The sequence below is a fragment of the Ranitomeya imitator genome, chromosome 2 (assembly GCF_032444005.1).
Source record: "Ranitomeya imitator isolate aRanImi1 chromosome 2, aRanImi1.pri, whole genome shotgun sequence".
Classification (NCBI taxonomy): Eukaryota; Metazoa; Chordata; class Amphibia; order Anura; family Dendrobatidae; genus Ranitomeya; species Ranitomeya imitator.
This window is the reverse complement of record NC_091283.1, coordinates 493,001,072-493,028,688: the sequence shown is the minus strand read 5'-3', so window position 1 is coordinate 493,028,688 and position 27,617 is coordinate 493,001,072. Positions and strand designations below refer to the sequence as shown.

The 27,617-nt window shown below is 44.4% G+C and overlaps 1 protein-coding gene across 1 annotated transcript; it reads right to left on the bottom strand.

Moving 5' to 3' along the window:
* Positions 1 to 69: 69 nt before the first annotated feature.
* ASB16 (ankyrin repeat and SOCS box containing 16) lies at positions 70 to 26,880 on the bottom strand. The gene is made up of 5 exons (XM_069751476.1): positions 26,511 to 26,880; positions 8,903 to 9,170; positions 2,218 to 2,707; positions 1,768 to 1,881; positions 70 to 1,460 (listed from the first exon to the last, which is right to left on the bottom strand). The coding sequence occupies exons 1-5, from the start codon at positions 26,818 to 26,820 to the stop codon at positions 1,275 to 1,277; spliced, it is 1,368 nt and encodes a 455-aa protein (XP_069607577.1). The 5' UTR covers positions 26,821 to 26,880; the 3' UTR covers positions 70 to 1,274.
* Between the last annotated feature and the right edge of the window lie 737 nt (positions 26,881 to 27,617).

Here is a 27,617-nt window from a genome sequence, read left to right as displayed (position 1 = left end):
TGCGGTACATTGCTAAGCCGATCCCTGCAGCTGCAAACGGCCGATGCCAATGATCATCAGATGTTCTTTCCATAGAAGTTTATTGTGACACTATCACACGACATCGGTGTTTCTCTTGATCTACACTCTGGTTACAAAAGCTACAAATCACTATTCCTAAATTCGCCTTTTTTTTTTCCCCTCTGGCCGCTGTCACATTCTGTTTGTTTTTTTGCTACATGGGCTTCATCCAACTATGTGGCCGGGCTGTCTGTAAGATAAGTACTGTACTGCTAGACAGCGTGTGTTCTGATAAATGCAGACATTTTCCATGATCCATCTGGAGTCTTGGACAAACCCAGCTTAATGAATCCAGGAGCCAAAGTGCTCATCACTACTCTGCCAGGGCGGGCAAGTGGGCATCCACTCTTATGAAGTAGTATAGGCTGAAGCTGACGAGAAGCCGCTCATTGGTTGTAGCCTGCATGTGACGGCTCCGACATTGCTGCTTTCATTTAATCCGGTAATTAAGCTGGGGTTGTCCAGTGGTGGACTGTCTGTCTAAATGAGTTGCCCACCTACTGAAAAGAGGTGAAAGAAAAAACTAAATTTGTGCTCACCAGTGTCGCTTTGACCCCCAGTATCAACATTCAGCAGGGGCAATGAGTTGAAGATCAGCTGCAGCATTCATGTTCCATTCAGAAGGAAAATATTTGGACCCTGCAGTTGATCTAGGGCTACATCACTCACACGGGGGGCACCACTGCTGAGTACGGAGAAGAGGCATCGGTCTGGAAAGCAAATATTGTTTGTTGGAGTTTTGGGATTTTTAAAAATCTCCTTGGGCCCATTATTGAAGGGTTGTCCAGCAGTAGACAATCCTCTTTGAGGTCAAATGTAAAAAATAATTTAAAATGCTTATTTTCTTCCAAGGTTCAACAGGGCCGTATTGCAGCAGTTAACTCCTAGACTCCAGTGTAAAGCATGGGGGAGACAGCCTGAATATCAAAATAACCAAGAGGAAGAATTCCGCTAACTGAAGCGAAGCTAAACAAGAGCCAACTGTGATAAAATAAGTAGATATGCAATGCCAAAACCCAAGTGGCAATTTCTAAAACCACGACCTATAGGAGATAATCCATGTGCTCCCTTCACCCTACACTCCTGTTGGGGTGGGAGACGAGAGACCATGACCTACAGTTACTGGACTCTTACCCTGACTACAATACCTTTTTTTTTTTTCTTTAGCGCCCCCTTGTGGACAGTTTAACGTGAAGCGGAAACTAATTGACAATTTAGTGAATGACGCCCTCTGGAACAAGCAGGAGGTAGGCAGTCAGTGTAGCCGGCAGCCTTAGGTCTGCAACCGCTTTGTAGCATTGCCCTTTATATATGTTCCTCACAGCGCAGCGGGCGAGATGTTGGAGGCGACGAGGTTGATTTGTAACTTGCAGGACGGACTCGTAAAACGTGCGATGCATCTGAAAGCAAAGAAGAAGACATAACGGCTGAGACACAAGACACTCATTGCGTGGCCATCATTTTTAGATCCATAAGTGGGCCAAAGGATTCTTCTGTTTGGCTTTTTCTGGTAGCCATGTGATTAGCCACCATGTTTTAACGACAGGCAGTCCGACCCCTTATTGTGGACACTGACCAAGAATCCTAACGATTTACCATAAATGTTTGTGCAGAGAAAACTCCATAAAGATTTATGTCCTGAAAGTGTTTGGTGCCACGGCCTGAATGGGGTAGAGATTAGAAAAATAGAACATGCGTCTTCCTTACCTCCCATATTTTAGTGGGCACAGATCGGACCCAGAAATCCCCTGGTGGAATTCGGTCATAGGCGTTGAGAAGGATCTCGAAAGCCAGAGGTGAAGAGGCACAGAATCGCCACATCTGCGGGCACAGAATAGATATAAGACTCACAAGATATGATTTTCTTATTAGGTCTGTTCAAAGGGTTATTGTGAGCGGGGCCGATCCCTGGGACCCCCAATAACTGTATAATGCCATATCAGAATGGACCAGTGTCCACCATGCTTGCCACCCTCCATTGTCTATGGGACTGCGTGAGACAACCAAGCGTTTACCCTGAGCGCACCACACTACATACACAGAGCAGAGCTGAGATTGTCCTTTCACCATGGACATTACAATGTATAGGACTGAACATCAATCATCAACGTTAATATATCGTCAATATATCAACCTTGGAATGGCGCCTTTCCTTACCTTGATATCGGGGCGCTTGGCACCGTGATTAAGGAGTGTCTGTACTACTTGCTGGGGCTGGCACTCGTAATCCAAACACACCTGCAACGTACAGTCCAGAGGCGTGAAACCTGCACAGTTGGCCGCATTAACAGATGCCCCATTGTCCAGAAGCAACTGCACCATTCCAAGATGGCAATTGGCACTGGCATTGTGGAGGGGTCCATGGCCCTTCTTCCCTGGCATCCTGGGATCCACTCCGGCTTTCAGGAGCATTTCTACCAACCTCAAATACCTAGCATGGTCTTTGGGGTATTCACAGGCGGCGCATGCTGAATTCAGAGGTGTCTCACCCTGACGATTACGGGCACATGGGTCTGCACCAAGGCTTAGGTATAATGCCACATGTTCCTCCAGACCTCGAGAAGAAGCCACATGTAGTGGGGTGGCACGGGTATAATGGCATGGAAGATTGATGAGGGCGCCATAGTCCAAAAGTAGCTTTGCACACCTGAGAAAAAAAGCGAGTAAAACGGGTGTAATAGTCATGTGTAAATTCTGTGTCTATTAATACAATATGTGATGCATGGCGTCCAGGGAACAAGACCGCCATACTTCTATGCCTGATAGAACATGGCGTGGTATGACATTGGCATATGGAGGCCCAGCAGAGACAATCACTATGGATGCCATATTACTTGAAGGTTGGGTTGAGCTGCATTACAGCCAAGTGCATGGCACTAATAGGAGCCAGGAAATATGTGTTTATGTCATGTATGTGTTTATGTCATTTATGTCCATGGATCGGGCTCTTGGAACACGCTTTATGGGAGCTTTGGGGAATAGTCAGCGAGCACCTAGGAGATACATCTGTAGTTTGCGGGTTGTAAATCTAGGCGGATGGAGAGGAAATAGAAAGCTAATTCGAAGGCGTTGGGCGCCAACACAAAAAGGGCCCCATGCACTATGTGCCACTTCTAATATTGGAGTCTTTTTATGTGGCAAAAGGGCCTTCAGGCATCAGGGCCTGGATTAAACTACTACCCCCAAACTCCCTATACAGTGGATATAAAAAGTCTATACCCCCTATAAAAATGCCAGGGTTTTGTCATTTTTCTAATCTGTACAATTCAATTGAAAAACAAACTGAAATTGTTTCGGATTTAAAAAAATAAAAAGAAAGAACAAAAATAATGTGGTTATGTAAATAAATGCACCCTCAGGCCCGCCTTGCTCCTACACTGAGTGCAATTCGAGAAAAAAAATCGCATTTCCCTCTGATCAATGTATGCGATTCAGTGAGGCAGTGTTCATCTGCGAGTTTCTCCTCAGCGGTAATCCGGTTAAGGAAAAAAACTGCAGCATGCTGGGTAGGGCCGCGGGTATCGGAGAAGATTCACCAATGTAAGTCAGTGGGTGCGAGAATAAAAAACTACACATCTCAGAGGAACCACGAAATGTCATGAGCCAAGTACAGTAAATTCTCAACCCGAACCGTCAGAATAGGGTGTGATTTTATTGTCTTATTACCGGGTTAGTAGTGGGGGTTGTCTGATAGACCCCTCTCCATTACTAACACCAGGGCTTGATGGCAGCTGTGATTTTTGACAATTCACATCTGTCATTAATCCAAACTACCATTACCCCGATTCCTACCGCTCCAGAGCACTCATGAAGAGGTGGGCAAAAGCACCAGAATTGGAGCATCTAAGGCTGGTATTTTAGGCTGGGAAGGGGCCAATAACCATGGACCTTCAGCCTGACAATACAAGCCCAAAGCTGTCTGCTTTACCATTGCTGGTTATAGAAAATAGGGGGCACCCCATATTGTTAGTCTTAATTATTAGGTTAGTCAAAGCTAAACATCATTTTGTGCCACATGAAAGACGCTAAAGGGGGCAAGTTAATTATATGTAGGAGGCTTGTGACATATATCTACAAGACATCTAGCTATTCTATATTGATCTATTATATGTATCTATTTATTATCTATCTGTTATACTATATATATATATATATATATATATATATACATACAGTGGGGCAAAAAAGTATTTAGTCAGTCAGCAATAGTGCAAGTTCCACCACTTAAAAAGATGAGAGGCGTCTGTAATTTACATCATAGGTAGACCTCAACTATGGGAGACAAACTGAGAAAAAAAAATCCAGAAAATCACATTGTCTGTTTTTTTAACATTTTATTTGCATATTATGGTGGAAAATAAGTATTTGGTCAGAAACAAACAATCAAGATTTCTGGCTCTCACAGACCTGTAACTTCTTCTTTAAGAGTCTCCTCTTTCCTCCACTCATTACCTGTAGTAATGGCACCTGTTTAAACTTGTTATCAGTATAAAAAGACACCTGTGCACACCCTCAAACAGTCTGACTCCAAACTCCACTATGGTGAAGACCAAAGAGCTGTCAAAGGACACCAGAAACAAAATTGTAGTCCTGCACCAGGCTGGGAAGACTGAATCTGCAATAGCCAACCAGCTTGGAGTGAAGAAATCAACAGTGGGAGCAATAATTAGAAAATGGAAGACATACAAGACCACTGATAATCTCCCTCGATCTGGGGCTCCACGCAAAATCCCACCCCGTGGGGTCAGAATGATCACAAGAACGGTGAGCAAAAATTCCAGGACCACACGGGGGGACCTAGTGAATGAACTGCAGAGAGCTGGGACCAATGTAACAAGGCCTACCATAAGTAACACACTACGCCACCATGGACTCAGATCCTGCAGTGCCAGACGTGTCCCACTGCTTAAGCCAGTACATGTCCGAGCCCGTCTGAAGTTTGCTAGAGAGCATTTGGATGATCCAGAGGAGTTTTGGGAGAATGTCCTATGGTCTGATGAAGCCAAACTGGAACTGTTTGGTAGAAACACAACTTGTCGTGTTTGGAGGAAAAAGAATACTGAGTTGCATCCATCAAACACCATACCTACTGTAAAGCATGGTGGTGGAAACATCATGCTTTGGGGCTGTTTCTCTGTAAAGGGGCCAGGACGACTGATCCGGGTACATGAAAGAATGAATGGGGCCATGTATCGTGAGATTTTGAGTGCAAACCTCCTTCCATCAGCAAGGGCATTGAAGATGAAACGTGGCTGGGTCTTTTAACATGACAATGATCCAAAGCACACCGCCAGGGCAACGAAGGAGTGGCTTCGTAAGAAGCATTTCAAGGTCCTGGAGTGGCCTAGCCAGTCTCCAGATCTCAACCCTATAGAAAACCTTTGGAGGGAGTTGAAAGTCCGTGTTGCCAAGCGAAAAGCCAAAAACATCACTGCTCTAGAGGAGATCTGCCTGGAGGAATGGGCCAACATACCAACAACAGTGTGTGGCAACCTTGTGAAGACTTACAGAAAACGTTTGACCTCTGTCATTGCCAACAAAGGATATATTACAAAGTATTGAGATGAAATTTTGTTTCTGACCAAATACTTATTTTCCACCATAATATGCAAATCAAATGTTAAAAAAAACAGACAATGTGATTTTCTGGATTTTTTTTTCTCAGTTTGTCTCCCATAGTTGAGGTCTACCTATGATGTAAATTACAGACGCCTCTCATCTTTTTAAGTGGTGGAACTTGCACTATTGCTGACTGACTAAATACTTTTTTGCCCCACTGTATGTATATATATATAATATTTCTATCATCTATATCTTTACATAAGATTGCTTTATTAATTAATTTATTTATTAAAATGATACCTTGGTTGATGAATTCCGTCTTGTGGTTGTTGTGTAATCAGGCCTCCCTGGAGCATGAGCATATCAATCAGTCAAAACTGAAAATAAAGATTAAAAAACAACCACAAGACGGATTTGATAACGCCAGGTATCATTTTAATCAGTATAACAGCGCCGACCTGACACTGTCTGTAGGTTACTGTGCACAATCCTACTGACAGGTTCACTTTAATGTTGCTGTAGGACTCTTGGCAGCCTCTCAGACTAATTTTACTCTCTTTTCATTAGTTTTGAGGGACGTCCAGTTCTAGATAATGTCACTGTTGTGCCAAAGTTAAGACACGTCTTGATAACCATCTTCGCAATGTTCCATGGTATATCTAATCCCTTGGAATTTTTTTTGTACCCTTATCCTGAATAACTTTCAACAATGTGATAACCTTTGCTGTTTTGTAAGCTGTTTATGAACCAAGGTTTTTGTTGTAAAATGCAACTAAGAAAATATTAATAAAATCCTACTAGGATAGCAAAACTTTATATGGGGTTAATCAGAAGCACTGTTTATGAAGACAGCTCTGGACTGATGACTGTTTATCCTGAGTGTAAATGTGATTCGATAATTTTGAACACATCCCCAATTATAAGAGGGTGTTCACACTTAAGCAACCACATTGTATAGTGTTGTTATTTTTATTTTCCTCCTCTAAATGATTTTATTTTATGTCAATCGATTCATACAGATTACCGGTGACATTAAAGGTGGAAAAAAAAATCTTAAATGGTTCTTCTTGGTATCATTTTTTTACATGATAAAAAAAACAAAAAAAATTGCATCTTAACAGGGGCGTGTAGACTTTGTTTATATACACTATAGGTGCTCCTTCTGTGAGGAGAACCCGAGTGATCAGCAGATTTCCAGTTAGCATTATTGGGCATGCTCTTCACCATGGTGTTGGTCCAGGCCTTGCACGCCTGAAGGTTATGTTCTCATGGAATTTTTGAGATGGATAAACAAAAGCACTTCAGGAAACGCTTCTTTTTTTGGGAGTTTTGGGAGGTAATGACCTTTTCCTGAAAAGGTTTTGAAGACATTGGAAGAGTTTCTTCCTCATTCCACAGAATGAAAAATAAAAAGACTAAAAAACAACAGTGAAAAAGACCACGAAAAACAAGGGAAAACCCTAAAAACAAAATGGAAAACCAGAAAAAAAATAGGAAAAACACTCAAAAAACGACCACAAAATACGACACAAAAGACGCTTTAGGAAAAAAAAAGTGCAGAGATTCATGCAGCGTCTTTTGCTTGAAAAACTCGTTGGGTTCACCTGAAAAGAAGTCGCATGCAGTTTTCAAAACCTCTTCAGGAAAAAAATGCTTAAAAATCTCATGTGAACAGCAGAATGGATTTCCCATACAAATGAATAGGATGAGTTTTCCAGCCTTTATTGAAGAGGATTTTGAAACAGATCCAATCCAAAAAACTACTCAAAAATTCAGTGTGAACATAGTGTAAGAAATGCTATAAGGAAAATTAAATGGGTTGTCCACTACTAGGACAACCCATTTTCGATATAAAGATTTGCTTCCATTAAAATATAAACACCTATACTCACCTCCCGAGCCAGGGAAGTTTCAGGGGTGTCGGCACTTGCGTTCCCAGGACTCACATGAGGTTGTTGCGTCATGAGAGCCCTATTGTACCGTCACACATAACGATATAGTTAACGATATCGTTGCTTTTTGTGACGTAGCAACGATATCGTTAACAAAATCGTTATGCGTGACAGCGACCAACGATCAGGCCCCTGCTGGGAGATCGTTGGTCGCTGGGGAATGATCAGGACTTTATTTCGTCGCTGGATCACCCACTGACATCGCTGAATCGGCGTGTGTGACGCCGATTCAGCGATGTCTTCACTGGTAACCAGGGTAAACATCGGGTTACTAAGCGCAGGGCCGTGCTTAGTAACCCGATGTTTACCCTGGTTACCATTGTAAAAGTAAAAAAAAAAACAATACATACTTACATTCCTATCACGTCCTTCAGCGTCAGCTTCCCTGCGCCTCCCAGTGTCAGCGCCGGACGGCCGTAAAGCAGAGCACAGCGGTGACGTCACCGCTCTGCTTTCCGGCCAGCGCTTACACAGTGCAGGGAAGCTGACGCTGGGGGACGCGACAGGAATGTAAGTATGTAGTGTTTTTTTTTTTACTTTTACAATGGTAACCAGGGTAAACATTACTAAGCACGGCCCTGCGCTTAGTAACCCGATGTTTACCCTGGTTACCGGCATCGTTGGTCGCTGGAGAGCGGTCTGTGTGACAGCTCTCCAGCGACCACACAACGACGAAACAGCGATGCTACAGCGATCGGCATCGTTGCCTATATCGCTGCAGCGTTGCTTAATGTGACGGTACCTTAAGCCCAATCAGCGTTATCATCAATGTCCCCAACTTCAAACGTAAAAGTTGTCAAGAGGAAGTGAGCAGCCAGAGACAGTTCTGACTTCCTGTTGATGACCCCAGACCTGACTGGGTGCAGGGCTCAGGTAACCTAACAACCTCACATGAGCCCTGAAAATGCAAGTGCCAACACCACTGGAACGACGCCGGTACAGGAGGTGAGTATAGGTGTTTTTATTTTAATGGAGCAAACATTCAGATCGAGAAGGACATGTTCTTGTAGTGGTTGATAGTAGTGGACAGCCCCTTTAAAAAAAGAAGGGCTAATCCATAAGAGTCATAAATTGTGGTGAAATTAGTCTCACTGCCATTGTTTTTTATTAGTTGGGGCATGACCATGAACGTTGGTTATTCACGAGAAGAGTAGACCTTCTCGAGGTCAAGGTTGTCATTAATAAGGTCCATCATATACTATGCAGCATTGACTACAGTGCCCCCATAATCTAATGATGGTCGTCTCGGATGTTCCAGTGATCACCGGACAATTTATGGTCTATCATCACAATTATCAAGCATACTCATACATTTTCCAGGTACCTACTCCAGTGATTCTTTGGTGGTACAGATGTGGAGGGGCGCTTCTCCATCTTTAGTCAGAAGATTGGGATCTGCTCCACGGCTCAGTAACATTTGAGTACACTCAGTATGGTGATTCTCGCAGGAGTCATGTAGGGCACCACGTTCACCCGCTAGAGTGTTGGGGTTTGCTCCGCGGCATATCAAATGTCGCACACAGTCAGAATATCCCCGACCAGCAGTGATGCGCAGTGGACTGGTGTGCGACTTCTTAGGTGTCAGTGAGAAGAGGCCTGGGAAGAAAGCAAATATTAATACTATACATATATCTATATCTGCGCTGGGGACATCATAATGCGCAAGCCTAAACGTACAAAAATTTGTACTGTCTTGAGGTAGATATGTGAGGAGAGGGAGTAACATATCTACCTCAAGACAGTACAAAATTTTTTTCCCCATCAACGGACAAACAGTGGAGGAATCCAGACCAATAGATGACCACTAGTTATTTTCCGGTAATCATTTTTTTCTTTTTCTCTCAGTTTATATGTGCATTTGAATACTGTAGTATTGCACAATTGGGTTATTATCTACTTTAACCAGAATAGACATTTGTATAGTTTTTGTACGTTTAGGCTTGCGCATTATGATGTCCCCAGCGCAGATATAGATATATGTATAAGATTTACTTGTGTTTTTTTCACAACATTGGACATTTCAGGTAGTGGTGTCCATATATCCGCAGCAGGAGTGACATCATCATTTATATATATTGTATGCAGCGCCCCTAGCCGCTTTGTGCATTTAAATATTAATACTACATGGAGGAAATATGATCCATCGTGTCAGCCTGCTAGACAAATGGGCATATAACGCCCACACCACCCAAGGTTTCTACTTCACTGTATGCGTCATAATATCCTAAGGGTACCGCCAGATGGCGCAGCGGCCACAGAACTAAAGCTCCGCCCACTCCTGATGGACCGATGGCTGCAAAATTGTGAAACAAAATCATGAGGCAATTGGCAATAGCAATAGGAGGAGTTTTGGCTCTGAAATAATTGGCATCGCTTCTAAAAAGATTGTGACCTGTTCATATCTGGGTTTGCTGGTGAATTCTGGCAAAGTGAACTCAGAGAAGCTATACCACACACAACCTGCAGTCAACCATGGCGCTGTCGTGGGAACAAGGCAGCCAAATTTCTTTGACACTGGACAACCTAGGTAAGGTACGGCTCAGAGGGAACCCACTGTTACCCTGGGAAAACTTAAAGGGACACTGTCACCTGGATTTGGAGGGAACAATCTTCAGCCATGGAGGCGAGGTTTTTGGGTTTTTGATTCACCCTTTCCTTACCCGCTGGCTGCATGCTGGCTGCAATATTGGGTTGAAGTTCATTCTCTATCCTTCATAGTTCACGCCTGGGCAAGGCAATCTTACCTTGTGCAGGCATGTACTACGGAGGACAGAGAATGAACTTCAATCCAATATTGCAGCCAGCATGCAGCCAGCGGGTAAGGAAAGGGTGAATCAAAAACCCAAAAACCTCGCCTCCATGGCTGAAGATTGTTCCCTCCAAATTCAGGTGACAGTGTCCCTTTAACTAATAGATGAAATAACAAGACTAGTCTGGAAAACACTTGCCTCCTCATATAACCAACCTCTTTGTAATGAGTCCAGGTATGGGGGGCTTCTTCTTACCTCTTCTGGCAGACTGATATAGGGGTTATTTGGTGGGTGAAGTTACCCATTAGCTGGCCTGGCAGGGATCCTATGACAGTACATGAAAACCCACACACACCTCATTGATCTGCGACAGAAGGTCTCATTTCACAACTATTGCCTCATACGTAATGTTTTCTCCATATGTTTTATTACTGGAGTCATATATTGGGGTAGAAGTAATAGGAGCATGACTACATGTTTTACTTGACATTTTTTTTTATTTTGAGATTTCCCATAGTTGTGATGATTGTGGTAGAAGATCGAGTAATGGAGAATTATCATTATGTCTATGGGGACACATATAGATCTGCTGGCTCCATATACTGCTTATCAGCTATTTTTGCATGAAAAATGCTGCTATTATGTATCTTTCTATTATCTATCCATTATTTATCTATTATCCATCTACCTATCTATTATCTATCTACCTACCTATCTATCATCTATTAGCTATCTATCTATCTATCTCTATATATCTATTATCTATCTATTTCTATCATCTATTATCTACCTATTATCTATCATCTATCTACCTATCATCTATTAGCTATCTATCTCTATCTATCATCTATCTATCATCTATTATCTACGTGGTATCTATTATCTATCTACCTATCTATTTATCTATTATCTATCTAGCTACCTATCTATCTAATATCTATTTATCTATTATCTATCTAGCTACCTATCTATCTAATATCTATTTGTCTACCTATCATCTATCTATTTTCTGTCTATCATTCTAAGTATCTATCAACAGTATCTATTTTTTGTTCATTCTTTTTCACTCATGTCACTTATGTCCCATTCACACATCCACGTTTATATCCATTTTTTTTTGCAGATAGATCTCACACTAGTTTTACTTGTTTGTTTCACATGACAAATGAATGGCTCAGTAGAGAAATAGTACAGCACATAGATGGTATCTGTGCTACATCAGTGTGGTATCTATTTTTCACAGGCTAATGCTAGAAAGAAACTTGAAAAATCTCAGTTGTTAAAAACGGACCCACAGACTAATAATGGATGAGAATTGAGTCAAGCACACTGATAACAATTGTTCTGTTTTTTTCATAAATCAAAATATACCTCTTATGTCAATTCGGACTTAAAGGGAATCTGTCAGTAGGATCAGCTCCACTAACCATCTATATGGGCATGTTGGGCATTGGAAGCTGAATAAACTGATACCTTGATATCTCCGATCTAATGTCTTATTCCAGAGAAGTCCTTGTTTTTCTTATATGTAAATGTTCAGGACTATGGGTCAGACACTGATCTGCTTGAGACTCCAGAGATTATTTTTAATAAAATTGTGCGTTACCAGTGTGAGACATGTAAAGACTGACAGCGATAATCATATTCAAAACTGATCGGGCAGCATGGTGGCGCAGTGGTTAGCACTGCAGCCTTGCAGCGCTGGGGTCCTGGGTTCTAATCCCACCCAGGACAACATCTGCAAAGAGTTTGTATGTTCTCTCTGTGTTCGCGTGGGTTTCCTCCCACATTCCAAAGACATACTGATAGGGAATCTAGATTGTGAGCCCCATCGGGGACAGTGATGATAATGTGTGTAAACTGTAAAACGCTGCAGAATATGTTAGCGCTATATAAAAATAAAGATTATTATCTTTATCTATTCACATCTACAGCTGTAGCTGCTCTCCTCAGTGTTACTTGGCAATAAATCAGTGTTACTTGGAGTCCGACACAGGTTTGCAGCCCAGGTGACAACACCACGAGAGGAGAGCTACAACTGCAGATGTGTTTTTGAATGAGACAAAGTTCAGCTCTGCTGCACTGCACTGTGTTATTTATAGTCACACACAGCTCTGCAGGAGATTAGTAGAGACTGTGAGTCATTACATGTCTCACACTGGTAACTCCCACTTTCACTTAAAAAAAATATCTGTAGGCACAGAGATTTGAGTCTTACCCATATATCTTACCAGCATATTTATATATTAAGAAAAATGTGGATTTCTCTGGAATAAGAGATCAGATCGCAGGTATCATTTTATTCAGTTTCCTATGACCTACATGCCCATATAGACGGCTTAGGAGGTTTGATCGTAATTACAGATTCCCTTTAAAGGGGCATTCTCTAGTTATGCCTTGAGCAACACACAGCTCTGCTGTGTCCTCACTTCCTGGTCACTGGGGAGTGGGGTCAGGCACTCCTCCTTGAGTGACAGTTCTCTTCAGTAGGTTCCCCTGCTGCTTTGATACTGTTGAGGTACCTTCACACATAACGATATCGTTAAGGATATCGTTGCAACGTCACGCTTTTTGTGACGTAGCAACGATCCCGCTAACGATCTCGTTATGTGTGACAGCGACCAACGATCAGGCCCCTGCTGGGAGATCATTGGTCGCTGGGGAATGATCAGGACCTTTTTTTGGTCGCTGATCACCCGCTGTCATCGCTGGATCGGCGTGTGTGATGCCGATCCATCGATGTGTTGTGGAGCAGTGCCTAGTAGAAAGTCTATAAAGGCACGGATGATTGACCTCGTGGAGACCAAAACATCCAACACCGCGGAGACACCATCACGTGTTTCTCAACGCAGTGATCCAGAACACGTGATGGTGTCTCCGCGGTGTTGGATGAGGGGCACTGATGCGGGGAAAAAACCCCGAAACAGCTGTCTGTGGATGGATACCATGCTTGTGCTTGGCATAGGTGGTTTTCCTTTATTGGATGTTTTCCTTTATAGGATGCTGCCCTTCCCTTGGATGTTCCTTCCCGGGGAAAGGCCTGGCTATTCACTGCCTGCGTTGATGGTGATGGTGATGGTGTCTCTGCAGCTCCTCTACATGCATTTGCATATTTGGGGGCAGTGTTCTGGATCACTGCGTTGAGAAACACGTGATGGTGTCTCCGCGGTGTTGGATGTTTTGGTCTCCACGAGGTCAATCATCCGTGCCTTTATATCACAAAGGCTAGACAGAGACTGCTGTTTATACACTACCCAAAAAAATAAAGTGAACACTAAAATACCACATCCTAGATATCACTGGATTAAATATTCCAGTTACAAATCTTAAGTACATAGTGGAATTCGCTGATAACAATAAAACATAAAAATGATCAATGTAAATCAAAATTAATATCCCATGGAGGTCTGGAGTTGGAATGATACTCAAAATCAAAGTGGAAAATCAAATTCCAGGCTGATGCAACTTCAGTAGAAATGCCTCAAGACAAGGAAATGATGCTCAGTAATGTGTGTGGCCTCCACAAGCCTGTATTGCCTTCCTAAAATACCTGGGCATGCTCCTGATAAGACAGAGGACGTTTTCCCGAGGTATTGCCTGTCATACCTGGATTAAAGCATCAGTCAACTCCTGGACAGTTTGTGTTACAATGTGGCATTGGAGGATGGAACGTGACATGATGTCCCAGATGTGCTCAATTGGGTTCAGGTCTGGGGAACAGGCAGACAAGTCCATAGCTTCAATGCTTTCATCATGCAGGAACTGCTGATGCACTGCAGCCACATGAAGCCTAGCATTGTTATGCATCAGAAGGAACCCAGGGCACCTGCATATGGTCTCACAAAGGGTCTGAGGATCTCATTCCGGTACCTAATGGCGGTCATGCTACCTCTGGCGAGAACATGGAGGGCTGTGCTGCCGTACAAAGAAATGTCTCCCACATCATTACTGAGCCACTGCCAAACCGGTTATGCTGGAGGATGTTGCAGGCAGCAAAAAGTTCTCCATGGCCTCTCCAGACTCTGTCACATGTGCTCAGTATGAACTTGCTCCCAACCGAAGAGCACAGGTCGCTAATGTTGAATCTGCCAATTTTGTTGTTCCCTGGCAAATGCCAATCACCCTGCATAGTGTTGAGCTCTGAGCACAACACCCACTTGTGGACATCGGGCCCTTATACCACCCTCATGGAGTTCTGTTTCTGACAGTTTGAGCAGACACATGAATGTTAGTGACCTGCTAGAGGTCATTTTGCAGGGTTTCGGCTGCTACTACAGTTCCTCCTTGAATAAAGGAGGAGGTAGCGATCCTGCTGCTGGGTTATTGCCCTCCTACGGCCCCCTCCACGTGTTCTGGTGTACTAGCCTGTCGCCTGGTATCTGCTCCATGCTCTGGACACTGTGCTGAAAGACTCAGCTATCCTTCTTGTCACAGGTCGCACTGATGTGCCATCCTGGATGAGCTACACTACCTGAGCAACTCCTGTGGGCTGCACTGTAGACACATCATGCTGCTGTACCTCTAGGGGTGAGAGCAAAGACAAAATGCAAAAGTTATCAAAACAACAGCCAAAAAGTATGAGAACAGACAAATGGTCTGTGTTCCCCCCTGCAGAACCATTTCTTTAAAGGAGTTGTCTTGCTAATTGCCAATAATTTCTACCTGTTGTCTGTTCGATTTGCACAACAGAGGGAGAAATTGATTCACAATCAGTGTTGCTTCATAACTGGACAAGTTGATGTCACAGAAGTGTGATTAACTTGGAGTTACATGGTGTTGTTTAAGTGTTCCCTTTATTTTTTTTGAGCAGTGTACATAGGATACACTGAGACTGTTTACATCACAAAGCTGAGACTGCTGTACCCATCACACTGGATACAATTAGGCTGTGTGCCCACGTTGCGTTTTTTATGTGTTTCTGCTGTGTTTTTTGCTGCAGCAGAAACGCTTAAAAACCACATTCCTATGCAATCCTATGGGATTCCGCAGTTGCTGTTCCCATGCTGCGGATTTTCCCACTGCAGAATCGCATGGCGGTAAAATCCGGAGCTTGTTCATTATTTCTGTGGAATCGCGGCGATTCCGCAGCCATAGGATTGCATTGAAAAGCTCACTTTACGCATGTGGCTATGCCCTCCAGGCATAAAGTGAGCGCTTCATGTGCGGATGGTACCCTCTCTGGAGGAGAGGAGACTCTCCTCCAGCCGCTGGGAAAACATATTTCCGTGAAAAAAAAAGAATTAAAATTAAAAATAGGGATATATATATATATATTTTTTTTTTACTCAAAGTTTTATTTAGGATCACATGACAATTAACTTGTTACATTCTTATATTTCAATACAGAGTTTTCACCCCAAAACAGACCCCCCATTCCCAACTTAATCCACCCCCTCCCAAACAGACAGCCCACGTCTTTTAATAACTTAACCATCAGGATTATAGAGTTACTATCATCTCATGTAGATCTGCATGCCTCATAATATACACCCTTCTTTTATAGTGAACCTATCCCATGGCGAGCCACGAATACCACAATTTGTCGAAGGTTTCCCTTTTTTCTTATAAATCCCTTTTTCTAATATCAGGCCCTGTTTTACATACTGAAGGAATTCCTTTCTTGTAGGCGGCTCATCCTTAATCCAAATTCGCGCTATTACCTTTCGAGCCATATACAGTAATCTGGCAAAGTCTGTCTTCAGATTGTTATCCACTCCAATCTCATCCACGCATCCCAACAAGCACACTATCGGGTCTCTTGGCACCATACATTTGTACGCACCTTCCACTCGACTCAAAACCACCAACCAAAAAGCAGCCAGTCTCGGACATGTCCACATCATATGAAATATGTCAGCATCTGCGGACCTACACCTTGGGCATTCAGAGTCATCACGCAAACCTGCCTTGAACAATACTTCCAGAGATTTATAAACTCTGTGTATCACATAGAGTTGTGAAAGCCTATACGGTTCGCTCAGTGACAGCCTTGGTACCCATTCCAGCACCGATTCCCATTCTCCATTGGGCCCACATCTCTCTCCCACCTAGCTCTTGCCGTGATCGGATACCCCAGAAGGTAAGTATGCAGCAAGTCTTTATAAAGAGTAGAAATAACCCCCTAGTAGTCCCCTCACTACACACATATTCCAACACTATATCCCTTTGAATACTGGCATTTCCGTCCCTATTCTGAGCTCCAAATGCGTGCCTCATCCGCAAATACTGATATTTCCCCTTAGGTCCGAGACCAAACTCTGCCTGCAATCTAGAAAAGGATTTCAACTCCCCCTGCTCAATTATCTGATACACATATTGAATTCCCACTGTCTGCCATTCTGGTAATACCCCCAGTGCCACAAATTCCGGTAAGTTATTATTATGCCATATCGGGGAGAACCTGGTCAGACCCTTAACCCCACGTATGTGTTTCAGTCTACCCCACAACTTACATATCAAAAATATAGTGGGATACGACTTCCCCAGGGCCCCCAGAGACCCATCCTCTAGACACTGCACTACCGGGCTTTCTGTTTGTCACTTTTTCTATCAATTGCTGTACCGCGCTGGACGATCACTCATACGCCCAGCCCTTCAAGTGCCGACTCTGGGCTGCCAGAAAATATACTTCAGGGTTAGGCAATGCCAAGCCCCCCTCATCCTTGGGCCGCTGAAGCGTCTTAAGCCTGATCCAGGGCGTTAATCTGCCTAAATTTTCCCCGCGGTATCCAAACTGGCGCGTTATGAAGAACATACAGTGGGGAAAAAAAGTATTTAGTCAGTCAGCAATAGTGCAAGTTCCACCACTTAAAAAGATGAGAGGCGTCTGTAATTTACATCATAGGTAGACCTCAACTATGGGAGACAAACTGAGAAAAAAAAATCCAGAAAATCACATTGTCTGTTTTTTTAACATTTTATTTGCATATTATGGTGGAAAATAAGTATTTGGTCAGAAACAAAATTTCATCTCAATACTTTGTAAAAATATCCTTTGTTGGCAATGACAGAGGTCAAACGTTTTCTGTAAATCTTCACAAGGTTGCCACACACTGTTGTTGGTATGTTGGCCCATTCCTCCATGCAGATCTCCTCTAGAGCAGTGATGTTTTTGGCTTTTCGCTTGGCAACACGGACTTTCAACTCCCTCCAAAGGTTTTCTATAGGGTTGAGATCTGGAGACTGGCTAGGCCACTCCAGGACCTTGAAATGCTTCTTACGAAGCCACTCCTTCGTTGCCCTGGCGGGGTGCTTTGGATCATTGTCATGTTGAAAGACCCATCCACGTTTCATCTTCAATGCCCTTGCTGACGGAAGGAGGTTTACACTCAAAATCTCACGATACATGGCCCCATTCATTCTTTCATGTACCCGGATCAGTCGTCCTGGCCCCTTTGCAGAGAAACAGCCCCAAAGCATGATGTTTCCACCACCATGCTTTACAGTAGGTATGGTGTTTGATGGATGCAACTCAGTATTCTTTTTCCTCCAAACACGACAAGTTGTGTTTCTACCAAACAGTTCCAGTTTGGTTTCATCAGACCATAGGACATTCTCCCTAAACTCCTCTGGATCATCCAAATGCTCTCTAGCAAACTTCAGACGGGCCCGGACATGTACTGGCTTAAGCAGTGGGACACGTCTGGCACTGCAGGATCTGAGTCCATGGTGGCGTAGTGTGTTACTTATGGTAGGCCTTGTTACATTGGTCCCAGCTCTCTGCAGTTCATTCACTAGGTCCCCCCGCGTGGTTCTGGGATTTTTGCTCACCGTTCTTGTGATCATTCTGACCCCACGGGGAGGGATTTTGCGTGGAGCCCCAGATCGAGGGAGATTATCAGTGGTCTTGTATGTCTTCCTTTTTCTAATTATTGCTCCCACTGTTGATTTCTTCACTCCAAGCTGGTTGGCTATTGCAGATTCAGTCTTCCCAGCCTGGTGCAGGGCTACAATTTTGTTTCAGGTGTCCTTTGACAGCTCTTTGGTCTTCACCATAGTGGAGTTTGGAGTCAGACTGTTTGAGGGTGTGCACAGGTGTCTTTTTATACTGATAACAAGTTTAAACAGGTGCCATTACTACAGGTAATGAGTGGAGGAAAGAGGAGACTCTTAAAGAAGAAGTTACAGGTCTGTGAGAGCCAGAAATCTTGATTGTTTGTTTCTGACCAAATACTTATTTTCCACCATAATATGCAAAAAAAATGATAAAAAAACAGACAATGTGATTTTCTGGATTTTTTTTTCTCAGTTTGTCTCCCATAGTTGAGGTCTACCTATGATGTAAATTACAGACACCTCTCATCTTTTTAAGTGGTGGAACTTGCACTATTGCTGACTGACTAAATACTTTTTTGCCCCACTGTATAGGATTTTCGGCATCAGAATCATTTTGATGAGACTTACTCCAATTTATCATCAGCCCCGACAATGCCCCAAATCTTTCAATAAGCCCAATAGCACCCCTCAAGGAAGCGACCGGGTCTGCCAGAAACAGTAGGATGTCGTCCGCGTAGAGCGCCACCTTTTCTTCCATCATCTCATATTTAAACCCTGACACCTCGTCCGACTGTCGAAGCTTAGCAGCCGATGGTTCCACAGCCAGGGCAAACAAAAGAGGAGAGAGTGGACACCCCTGTCTCGTTCCTCTCGCTAAATGTATAGTCCTTGATAACTCCCCATTCACCCTGACTCTAGCCACCGGCCGCGAGTACAGCAGCCGAATCTAGGACACAAACTGCGAGCCAAACCCCATACACTGCAATACCTGCCAAAGATATCCCCATTCCACACTGTCAAATGCTTTAAGGGCATCTAAGAATGCAATGACTCTCTGGCCACAGTTGTCGGACTTAAGCTGCAGATTCATAAACAATCTCCGTAGATTGACCACCGTGGATCTATCAGGCATAAAGCCAGATTGGCCTGGGTGTACCAGGCCGGAGATGACACTCATCAACCTAGTCGCCAACACCTTGGCCAGAAGCTTGACATCAACAGGGAGTAAGGAGATCGGCCGGTATGATTCCTTAGGAATTACCGTTATTATGGCTTCTCTCATGGATGCTGGCAGATACCCTCTACTTTTAGCCTCATCTAGGACCACCTTTAATCTGGGGATTAGCATCTCCCTCATATTTTTGTAGATCTCAGCGGGAAACCCATCCACTCCAGGTGCCTTCCCATTAGCCATAGACTGTAATACCCGACCCAGTTCCTCCTCCGTGATGGGAGCCTCCAAACTCTCTCTATCCACGTCACTCAACCTCAAAAGCACCAGTCCTTCAAGAAATGCCACTGTGTCTCCCGCTAACTCATCTACCCTAGAGGAATATAGGTCAGCGTAAAAGTCTGCAAAGACCCACAAAATCTCTGAATTTTTGGAGACAATCCTACCATTCCCAGAAGTCAGAGAGTGAACAAACGAAGTATTCCTCTGAGCAGAAGCCACCAGCGACAGCATGTGTCCGACAGTCTCACCCTCCTGATAATATGCCAGCTTCTGAAAATCCCGCTTCCTTTCTGCCTTTCCCAGCAAAGGTTTTTCCAGGTGACTCTGAGCTGCCTTTAATCTGTTCTCAGCTTCAGGGGTACCCATCATAACCATCTCATCTTCCGCTGCCCTTAGCCCATCAGCCGCCGCCTTCTCTGCCTCTCTCGTCTGCCGCTTACATCTACTAATATCTCTAAATAGTAGTCCTCTTAAGTACGCCTTCATAGCTTCCCATATGGTAAGAACATCTGCACTCCCATCATTCAACACAAAAAATTCCGCCAACTTCTGTTTTATCTTATCTAAATCTATACTGTGCAGCCAGTTAGGGTGAAACTTCCACTCTCTCCTGCCCACAGCCCGCGTCCCCACCAGTCAAAACTCCACCTCAATTGGACTATGGTCCGAGAGAGCCCTGAGTAAATATCGAACATCCACCACCATAGTGTCCAACAGACGATTGCCTAGTGCTAGATCAATTCTGGATAGAGTACTATGAGCCGGTGTGTAACATGAATACCCCCTTTCCCCAACATGCCTAACTCTCCATAGGTCAGTCATACCCACTTCGCGAATATAAGTCCCAAACGTAGTAATATGTCCCACTGTCCTATTCTGGGAATTTTTATTTTTATCCCAAAAGTCATCACATATGTTATTAAGATCCCCTATGATTAGAAAAGGTATTGGACCCCGGCGTTCCACCCATTCCAACACCTCCCTAATTTTCTTACTTGAGTGCGGGGGCGGAATGTACATTGCCGCTATACACATCAATACTCCATTTATTTTACATTGCACCATCACATACTGACCATCCACTTCCACCTGAACCGTCACCTCTTCATATTGCACTCCCACGGGTACCAAGACCGACACACCCCTAGAGTACGCAGAGAAGGTAGAGTGGTATGCCTTCTGTATCCAGCATCTCTTTAATACATCCACCTTTTCACGCACCAAATGCGTTTCCAGCATATCATTGAGGCTCTTTGCTCTCGAACATACTGTAGACTCACCGCTCGCCGGGTCCCATCCGCAAGGCCTCTCACGTTCTAACTCAATATTTTCGTGTGGCCCCCCAATTATGTGGCTCATCATCCTTCATAGCAACCTCCTATCCAAATATGAGCTGTCTAATCCCTCCCACCCACCCCATCAACCTCAAACTTACCCCCCTAACCCATCCAATACCACACATTCTACCTCTTATCAAGAGTGGGGCTCCAGCGCCCATTGCGAACACTCTCCCTTGCCTTACCCTCTCATCTCTCCTCCCGCTGCCATGACAAACAGAATTTCCCACAATTTTTGTTTTCAGAACAATCCAACTTATAAACACATGTAGAGAAACTTCAAACCAAACTTGCAGTACCCCGCAGAACCCTCCTCCTCCATATTTATTAACCGTTGCTGCCCCCTTCAGCCGAACACTCAGTATGGCCTGGTACAATCCTCAACAATTGCTCAACCATCTAGCAAATATGCTATTAAGCGCAGATCCCTTCTCCAGCGACAGAGAAATAACTTCCATCTGGATCCCCACAAAATGTCAATCGCCTTTTCCCTTAAAGGTACCGTCACACTAAGCGACGCTGCAGCGATACCGACAACGATGTTGATCGCTGCGTCGCTGTTTGGTCGCTGGAGAGCTGTCACACAGACAGCTCTCCAGCGACCAACGATCCTGAAGTCCCCGGGTAACCAGGGTAAACATCGGGTTACTAAGCGTAGGGCCGCGCTTTGTAACCCGATGTTTACCCTGGTTACCAGTGACGACATCGCTGAATCGGCGTCACACACGCTGATTCAGCGATGTCAGCAGGAGTCCAGCGACGAAATAAAGTGCTGGACTTTCCCCAGCGACCAACGATCTCCCAGCAGTGGCCTGATCTTTGGTCGCTGTCACACATAACAATTTAGTTAACGATATCGTTGCTACGTCACAAAAAGCAACGATATCATTAACGATATCGTTCAGTGTGACGGTACCTTAAGTCTTTTAGCGTTAGTATCAATCCACTGGGTAGCGTCCTCTGGTGTCAGGAAAAAGTGGGTCTTATCAAAAGCGACCACTCTCAGCTTTGCAGGGAACAACAGAGTATTGCACTCCCAGTTCCCTCAGTCGTGTCTTGACCCCAGTGAACTTCATCCATTGTTTCTGAACTGCAGCAGAATAATCCGGGTAGATGGCAATCTTTTGACCTCCAGCCGTCAGATCCTCCATTTCTCTAGCCTTTCTGAGGATAATGTCTCTGTCCCTGTAGTTCAGTATTTTGGCAAGCATGGTACGGGGATTCGCTCCTGGGCAGGGGGCTGCGGAGGGACCCTATGAGCTCTTTCAACAGCAAAAACTTTTGTCAGCACTGTGCCAATTTTCTCCAGCAACCAGCTTTCAACAAACTCTGTGGGGTTTCTCCCCTCAGTCTTTTCAGGCAGCCCCACTATACGTATATTATTCCTTCCAGATCTATTTTTCAGATCCTCATTTTTGGCAGCGAGCTCTGATATTGCTTGGGCGAACTTTTTCTCAGCTTTTCGCAGTTTAACTATGTTGTCTTCTGCCATATTCACCCTCTCCTCCACCACTCCCATACGTCTGTCCATCTTTTGCAGGGCTGCATTAATTTGTGCTGTGTCCCCTATTATCTCCTGCATTTGCAGGTCCAGGGAATTCAGGGATTGCTGGCATGAGGAGATCTCTCAGGGTCAGCTCCTCTTCCTCCATCAAACCTTCAGGTCCCCCTTTTGCCCCCGACATGCTGCCTCTCTGCTTCCCCCTCTGTACCTCATGCTTTGCAGCCAGGACTGTATCCTCTTCCTCCTTATGAGCTCCAGCTCCTTGCTCTGCCTCCTCCGCAGCCTCCACTCTGGCATACTGCTGGAGCTTCATCGCCACTTCCATACGTCTCTGGCATGCAGCATTTTCTTTATCAGCTTGCTCCCTGGCCTCGGCGCCATCTTGGCTGGCTCCTGCATCGCCAGCTTCCGCATCCTTCTGCCGTCGCCTGGTCATCTCCTCCACCGTCAGATCCACCGCTCTGCACCGCGCAGCTCCCCTGACCCTCAGCCAGCCAGTAAGCAGCAGAAAAGCCCGGCCCGCGGTGTCTGCACAGGATAATCACTTTTTAGCAGCGGGAGCGCTCTTCTATGCGACCGTTCACATGGCCAGCTAGGACACGCCCCCAAAAATAGGGATATACTTATCTTATGACGGCCCCCTGAGTCCTCCCACCTCTCAGCGGTGCACGTGGTGGCTTCTGTTCCGAGGGATGCATTGCGCGAAGGACCTGGGATGACGTCACAGTCACACGACTGTCATGTCACAAAGGTCCTCCATGCAAAGCATCCCTGGGAACGGAACGTACCGGGAGCGCTGTTGAGATCGGGGGCCGTCAGACGATGAGAATAACCATATTTTTTATTTTTTTATTATTTTTAACATTCTTTTACTATTGCATGGGCAGCATCAATACTAAAAAGTTGGTCACACTTGTCAAGCACTATGCTTGACAAGTGTGACCAACCTGTCAATCACTTTTCCAAGTGATGCTTCAAATCGCTTGTAAAGTGCAAGCATTCTGCAAGCTAAAAACGTTTGCAAAACGCTTGTGTTTTGCGGGGAAAAAGCATGCAAATTCTGCATGCGTTTTACCAGCGGCTTGAGAGTTTTGGAAATGCTGCGGACATTTCCGCAGCATTTCTGCAATGTGGGCACATAGCCTTAGATTGCTTTATTCATCACAAAGGAGACAGCGACTGTTGTATATGCAGCACATAGGAGACACTGACACTGCTGACTATACATCACATAGGAGATACAGACTGCTGTATACACCACAAAGGAGGCATATTATTATGGGTTAAACAAGGGTGTGTACACCTTCAGTATTTGCAGCACATTTTTCTGCTACTAAAACTATAGTGTTGACAGGAAAAAGGCTGCGTAAAATATGCACGTTTATTATGAGTTTTTTGTACTTGCATTGTTTTCCCCCAATCATTTGAATGGGTGAAAAACACAGCAAATCGCTTAAAGAATTGACACTGCAGATTGGAAAAAGAAAACTTCGAAGGTTCATATCTGCAAGGAAAAATAAGGAGCATGTGCACTAGAGTTGGTACTGTAAAAAGCTATGGGGCGGTTCCATGTCAAAAATGCACATGTGAACATGTGAACAAGCCCTAAGAGGGAAGAATTATGCGGTGACGCCGAACTTTGCATTTCAAAAAACAAACACTTCATACTTACATTCCGGTGTCTGTCCTCCGGCGCTGTGCTTCTCTGCACTGTGAGCGCCGGCCAGCCGGAAAGCAGATTACAGCGGTGACGTTACCGCTGTGCTTTTCGGCTGGCGCTCACAGTCAGTGCAGAGAAGCACAGCGCCGGGGGACAGACACCGGAATGTAAGTATGTAGTTTTTTTTTTTTTACGTTTACGCTGGTAACCAGGGTAAACATCGGGTTACTAAGCGCGGCCCTGCGCTTAGTAACCCGATGTTTACCCGGGGACCGGCATCGTTGGTCGCTGGAGAGCTGCCTGTGTGACAGCTCTCCAGCGACCACACAGCGACGCTGCAGCGATCGGGATCGTTGTCTAGATCGTTGCAGCGTCGCTAAATGTGACAGTACCTTTAGCCACCAAATTCATATATACTCACAAGCGCCCTGAACCAATAAGAGTTCCAAAAAGTTATTTTAGAACATGTAAAGTATTAGAAGCGAAGGTTTTGGTGGTGGGTGGGAGTATATAAATAAGAACAATAACATTTATTTTAAACAATTATGTGTATAATTTGCAGAGCGGATTATCAGAGAAAAAAAATGATCAAAATTCACACTGGATGTGCCAGACAAAAGCAGATACAAGTTTAAAATAAACTTCATTATTCTCATTTATATTCCTCCAAGCCCCCAACACTTTTACTTACACTATTACATGTTCCAAAATAACTTTTTGGAACTATGATTAAGGGTAGGGTGATTTTGCCTAAAAATAAAATCTTGATTTTTCTTTTTTAAAATTAAAGACATTTTGATTTTTTTTTAATTTTATTTTTGCTTGCACGGAATGCCTTAATGCAGACTGATCATCAGAGCGGTCCCTCACATGTAGAGTGAAACGACGCATAATGACCGTCATCGGCTTTATTCACATTTCAGGATTTGTATGCCAAAACCATGTTTCTCACTGAACTGTAAGAACTTGAATGAATGAAATGGGATTTATAGAAAAGTCACATGAAAACCAGAACCAAAACAAAGTAAATCAGGACTGAGGATTCAGAGCGGTGGGGGAACACCATCATGGAGTGTGGATGACTGGATGAAGATGATATTCAGTGGATATTGGCCAAGCAGATGATGCTGGAACTTGTCTGGTGCGGTTCTAACGAAACATGTAAAGATCGCTTCCCGAAGACAATAATCACATTTCCTTATCATTAGCCCCTTCATGATTTATCCATTAGTCATGGAACAAGATGAGCGCAGACCATACTTGGCAGATGCCAGCAGCGCTTGGAGCTCGCTCTGATCGCTGCTGTTTAACCACTTAAAGACCACTGTCAATCTCTGTCAGCAGCATGTAAGTGGTGCAATCCTTGTAGGGTGTTCTTTAGGGCAGAGGGTGCCGTGTCAGAAAGTGGATTCAGCTACAGGATCTGTTCAACCCCAGTGCCGAGCTTGCTCAGGAATTGCAGCAGGTAGGTGTCATGGCATCTACACGCTCAGTGAGGCAAAGCTTGTGGCATGCCTGTACAGGGAAATCTTAGACACGGCTCACATTACTTTCTTAGATGAGAGGTTTGGCGATGACGAAGCCATATTTTAGGATGACAATGCATTTTACGACTAAGTAAAGAATATTACAGTTGGCCTTCAGAAAACATATCACCTCAATGATAAGATTAGCCATCAGTCCAAACCTCAATCTGATTGAAAATTTATGTTGGACAATAAATAATTGGATTATGACGAGGCTCAGTCCGGCAAAGAGGATCTATTTCCGCTCTTCAAGAAAGTTGGACCCTCCCTGATGGACAATAATAGTGAAGGCCATACCTTTTATGAATTCTTCTGTCATAAAAACACAGGAATTAATAAATAATAGTACCTGGAATTTTTTTTCCCCCACCAATTCCATATTTCTTTCCCAGTAACTAATCATTTCCCGTGATTTGATAGAAGCTTCATGAGTAGTGATGAGCGAATATACTCGTTACTCGAGATTTCTCGAGCACGCTCGGGGGTCCTCCGAGTATTTTTAGTGCTCGGAGATTTAGTTTACATCGCCTCAGCTGAATGATTTACATCTGTTAGCCAGCATAAGTACATGTGGGGGTTGCCTGGTTGCTAGGGAATCCCCACATGTAATCAAGCTGGCTAAGAGATGCAAATCATCCAGCTGCGGTGAAGAAAACTAAGTCTCCAAGCACTAAAAAATACTCTGAGGAACCCCGAGCGTGCTCGGGAAATCTCGAGTAACGAGTATATTCGCTCATCACTACTCATTAGCGGTTACCATTGCCTCAGGTCATATCTGTGTATCTCTCCTATCACTATTGTTGCCCCCTCCGCTCAGTGGCTGAATACTTTCCAGTGTCCTTGCAGCTGGCATTTCTTTCTCCACATGGTGACATCTGCTCAGCAAATTTAACCCTTCCTTACAGTGAACTGCACACCCCACTCTCTCACCCATTTCTGGGGACCATTGGAGCTCCTCACTGACGGTCTCCACCAACACTTCTGCTGATCCATCTTCCTTGAATATCCCTTTAATCTTCTCCACGTCTCCTGTGTACAGGGCGTTATGAATGGCAATGTCCCGGCAATATTGGAGCCTTCGGTTGGCAGTAGGGAATGAAGGCCGGCTGTCAGACAGGAACCTGCGGGTGAGACACTGACTCCGCACCGCCCTTCTCCGCTCTTCATCCTCAAGCTGTTCTCTCTGCTGCTGCAGGGATCGCAGGGTGGCAGCCGAGTAGGGGAAGGTCTCTTTGGCCATTTTATTTGGGTTTTAGCATTCCCTTCCAGTCCTGGAACCCAAAGCCTCATTGAGTCCGCGAGAGAGGAGAGCGGTCCTATTTATAACCCCTGCTCCACATGGTAAACATATTTTTGCAGTGTCACCTTCCTGAATATAATTATGGGTGTCAGTTGTCCCCATCGGGTCCCTTCCTCCCTGTACATTTATATGCAAGAACAGTAGCCGCACATATATAATAGATAGGTTGTTCAATATTCCTATGGTCCTTTTATAACAGCCTGAGAATAAGGAAATCATGAGTGGGAGACCCCCCTTCTATTTAGATAACCTTATTACACATGAAAGATGCTAACCCCACAGTGTAAAGCACAAAATGACTGCTCAAACCAAGCACATGTGATCTTGGGGTACCTGCCTATCTCTGCCCTTCTGTCGCTATTATAATGCCAGAGCTGTCAATCAAGGATGAGTTGGGCAGACACAGATGCAAAAGAAAGCAGGTGGAAAGGTGCACTGAACTGTTTGGCCACACTAAGGGTGCACCGAGCTCCTGTGCTTTGTTTGACCAGTCATTTTGTGCTGGCAGACTCTTTGCACATCACACCCAATCCATACAGACACAATGACAGTGAAGAGGGGGGTTTTCGCAGTTGGTGGGGTTCAGAGGTCGCACCACCATCTACTATAAACTATATATCACTGTTCCTTGGTACGGCCGGTTACATCTGCCACCAATATAGTGATGAGATCGATAGGAGACACAGGCTGCGGTACCGAGGAACAGCAAGTGTCCAATACATAAATTGTTTGGTTTC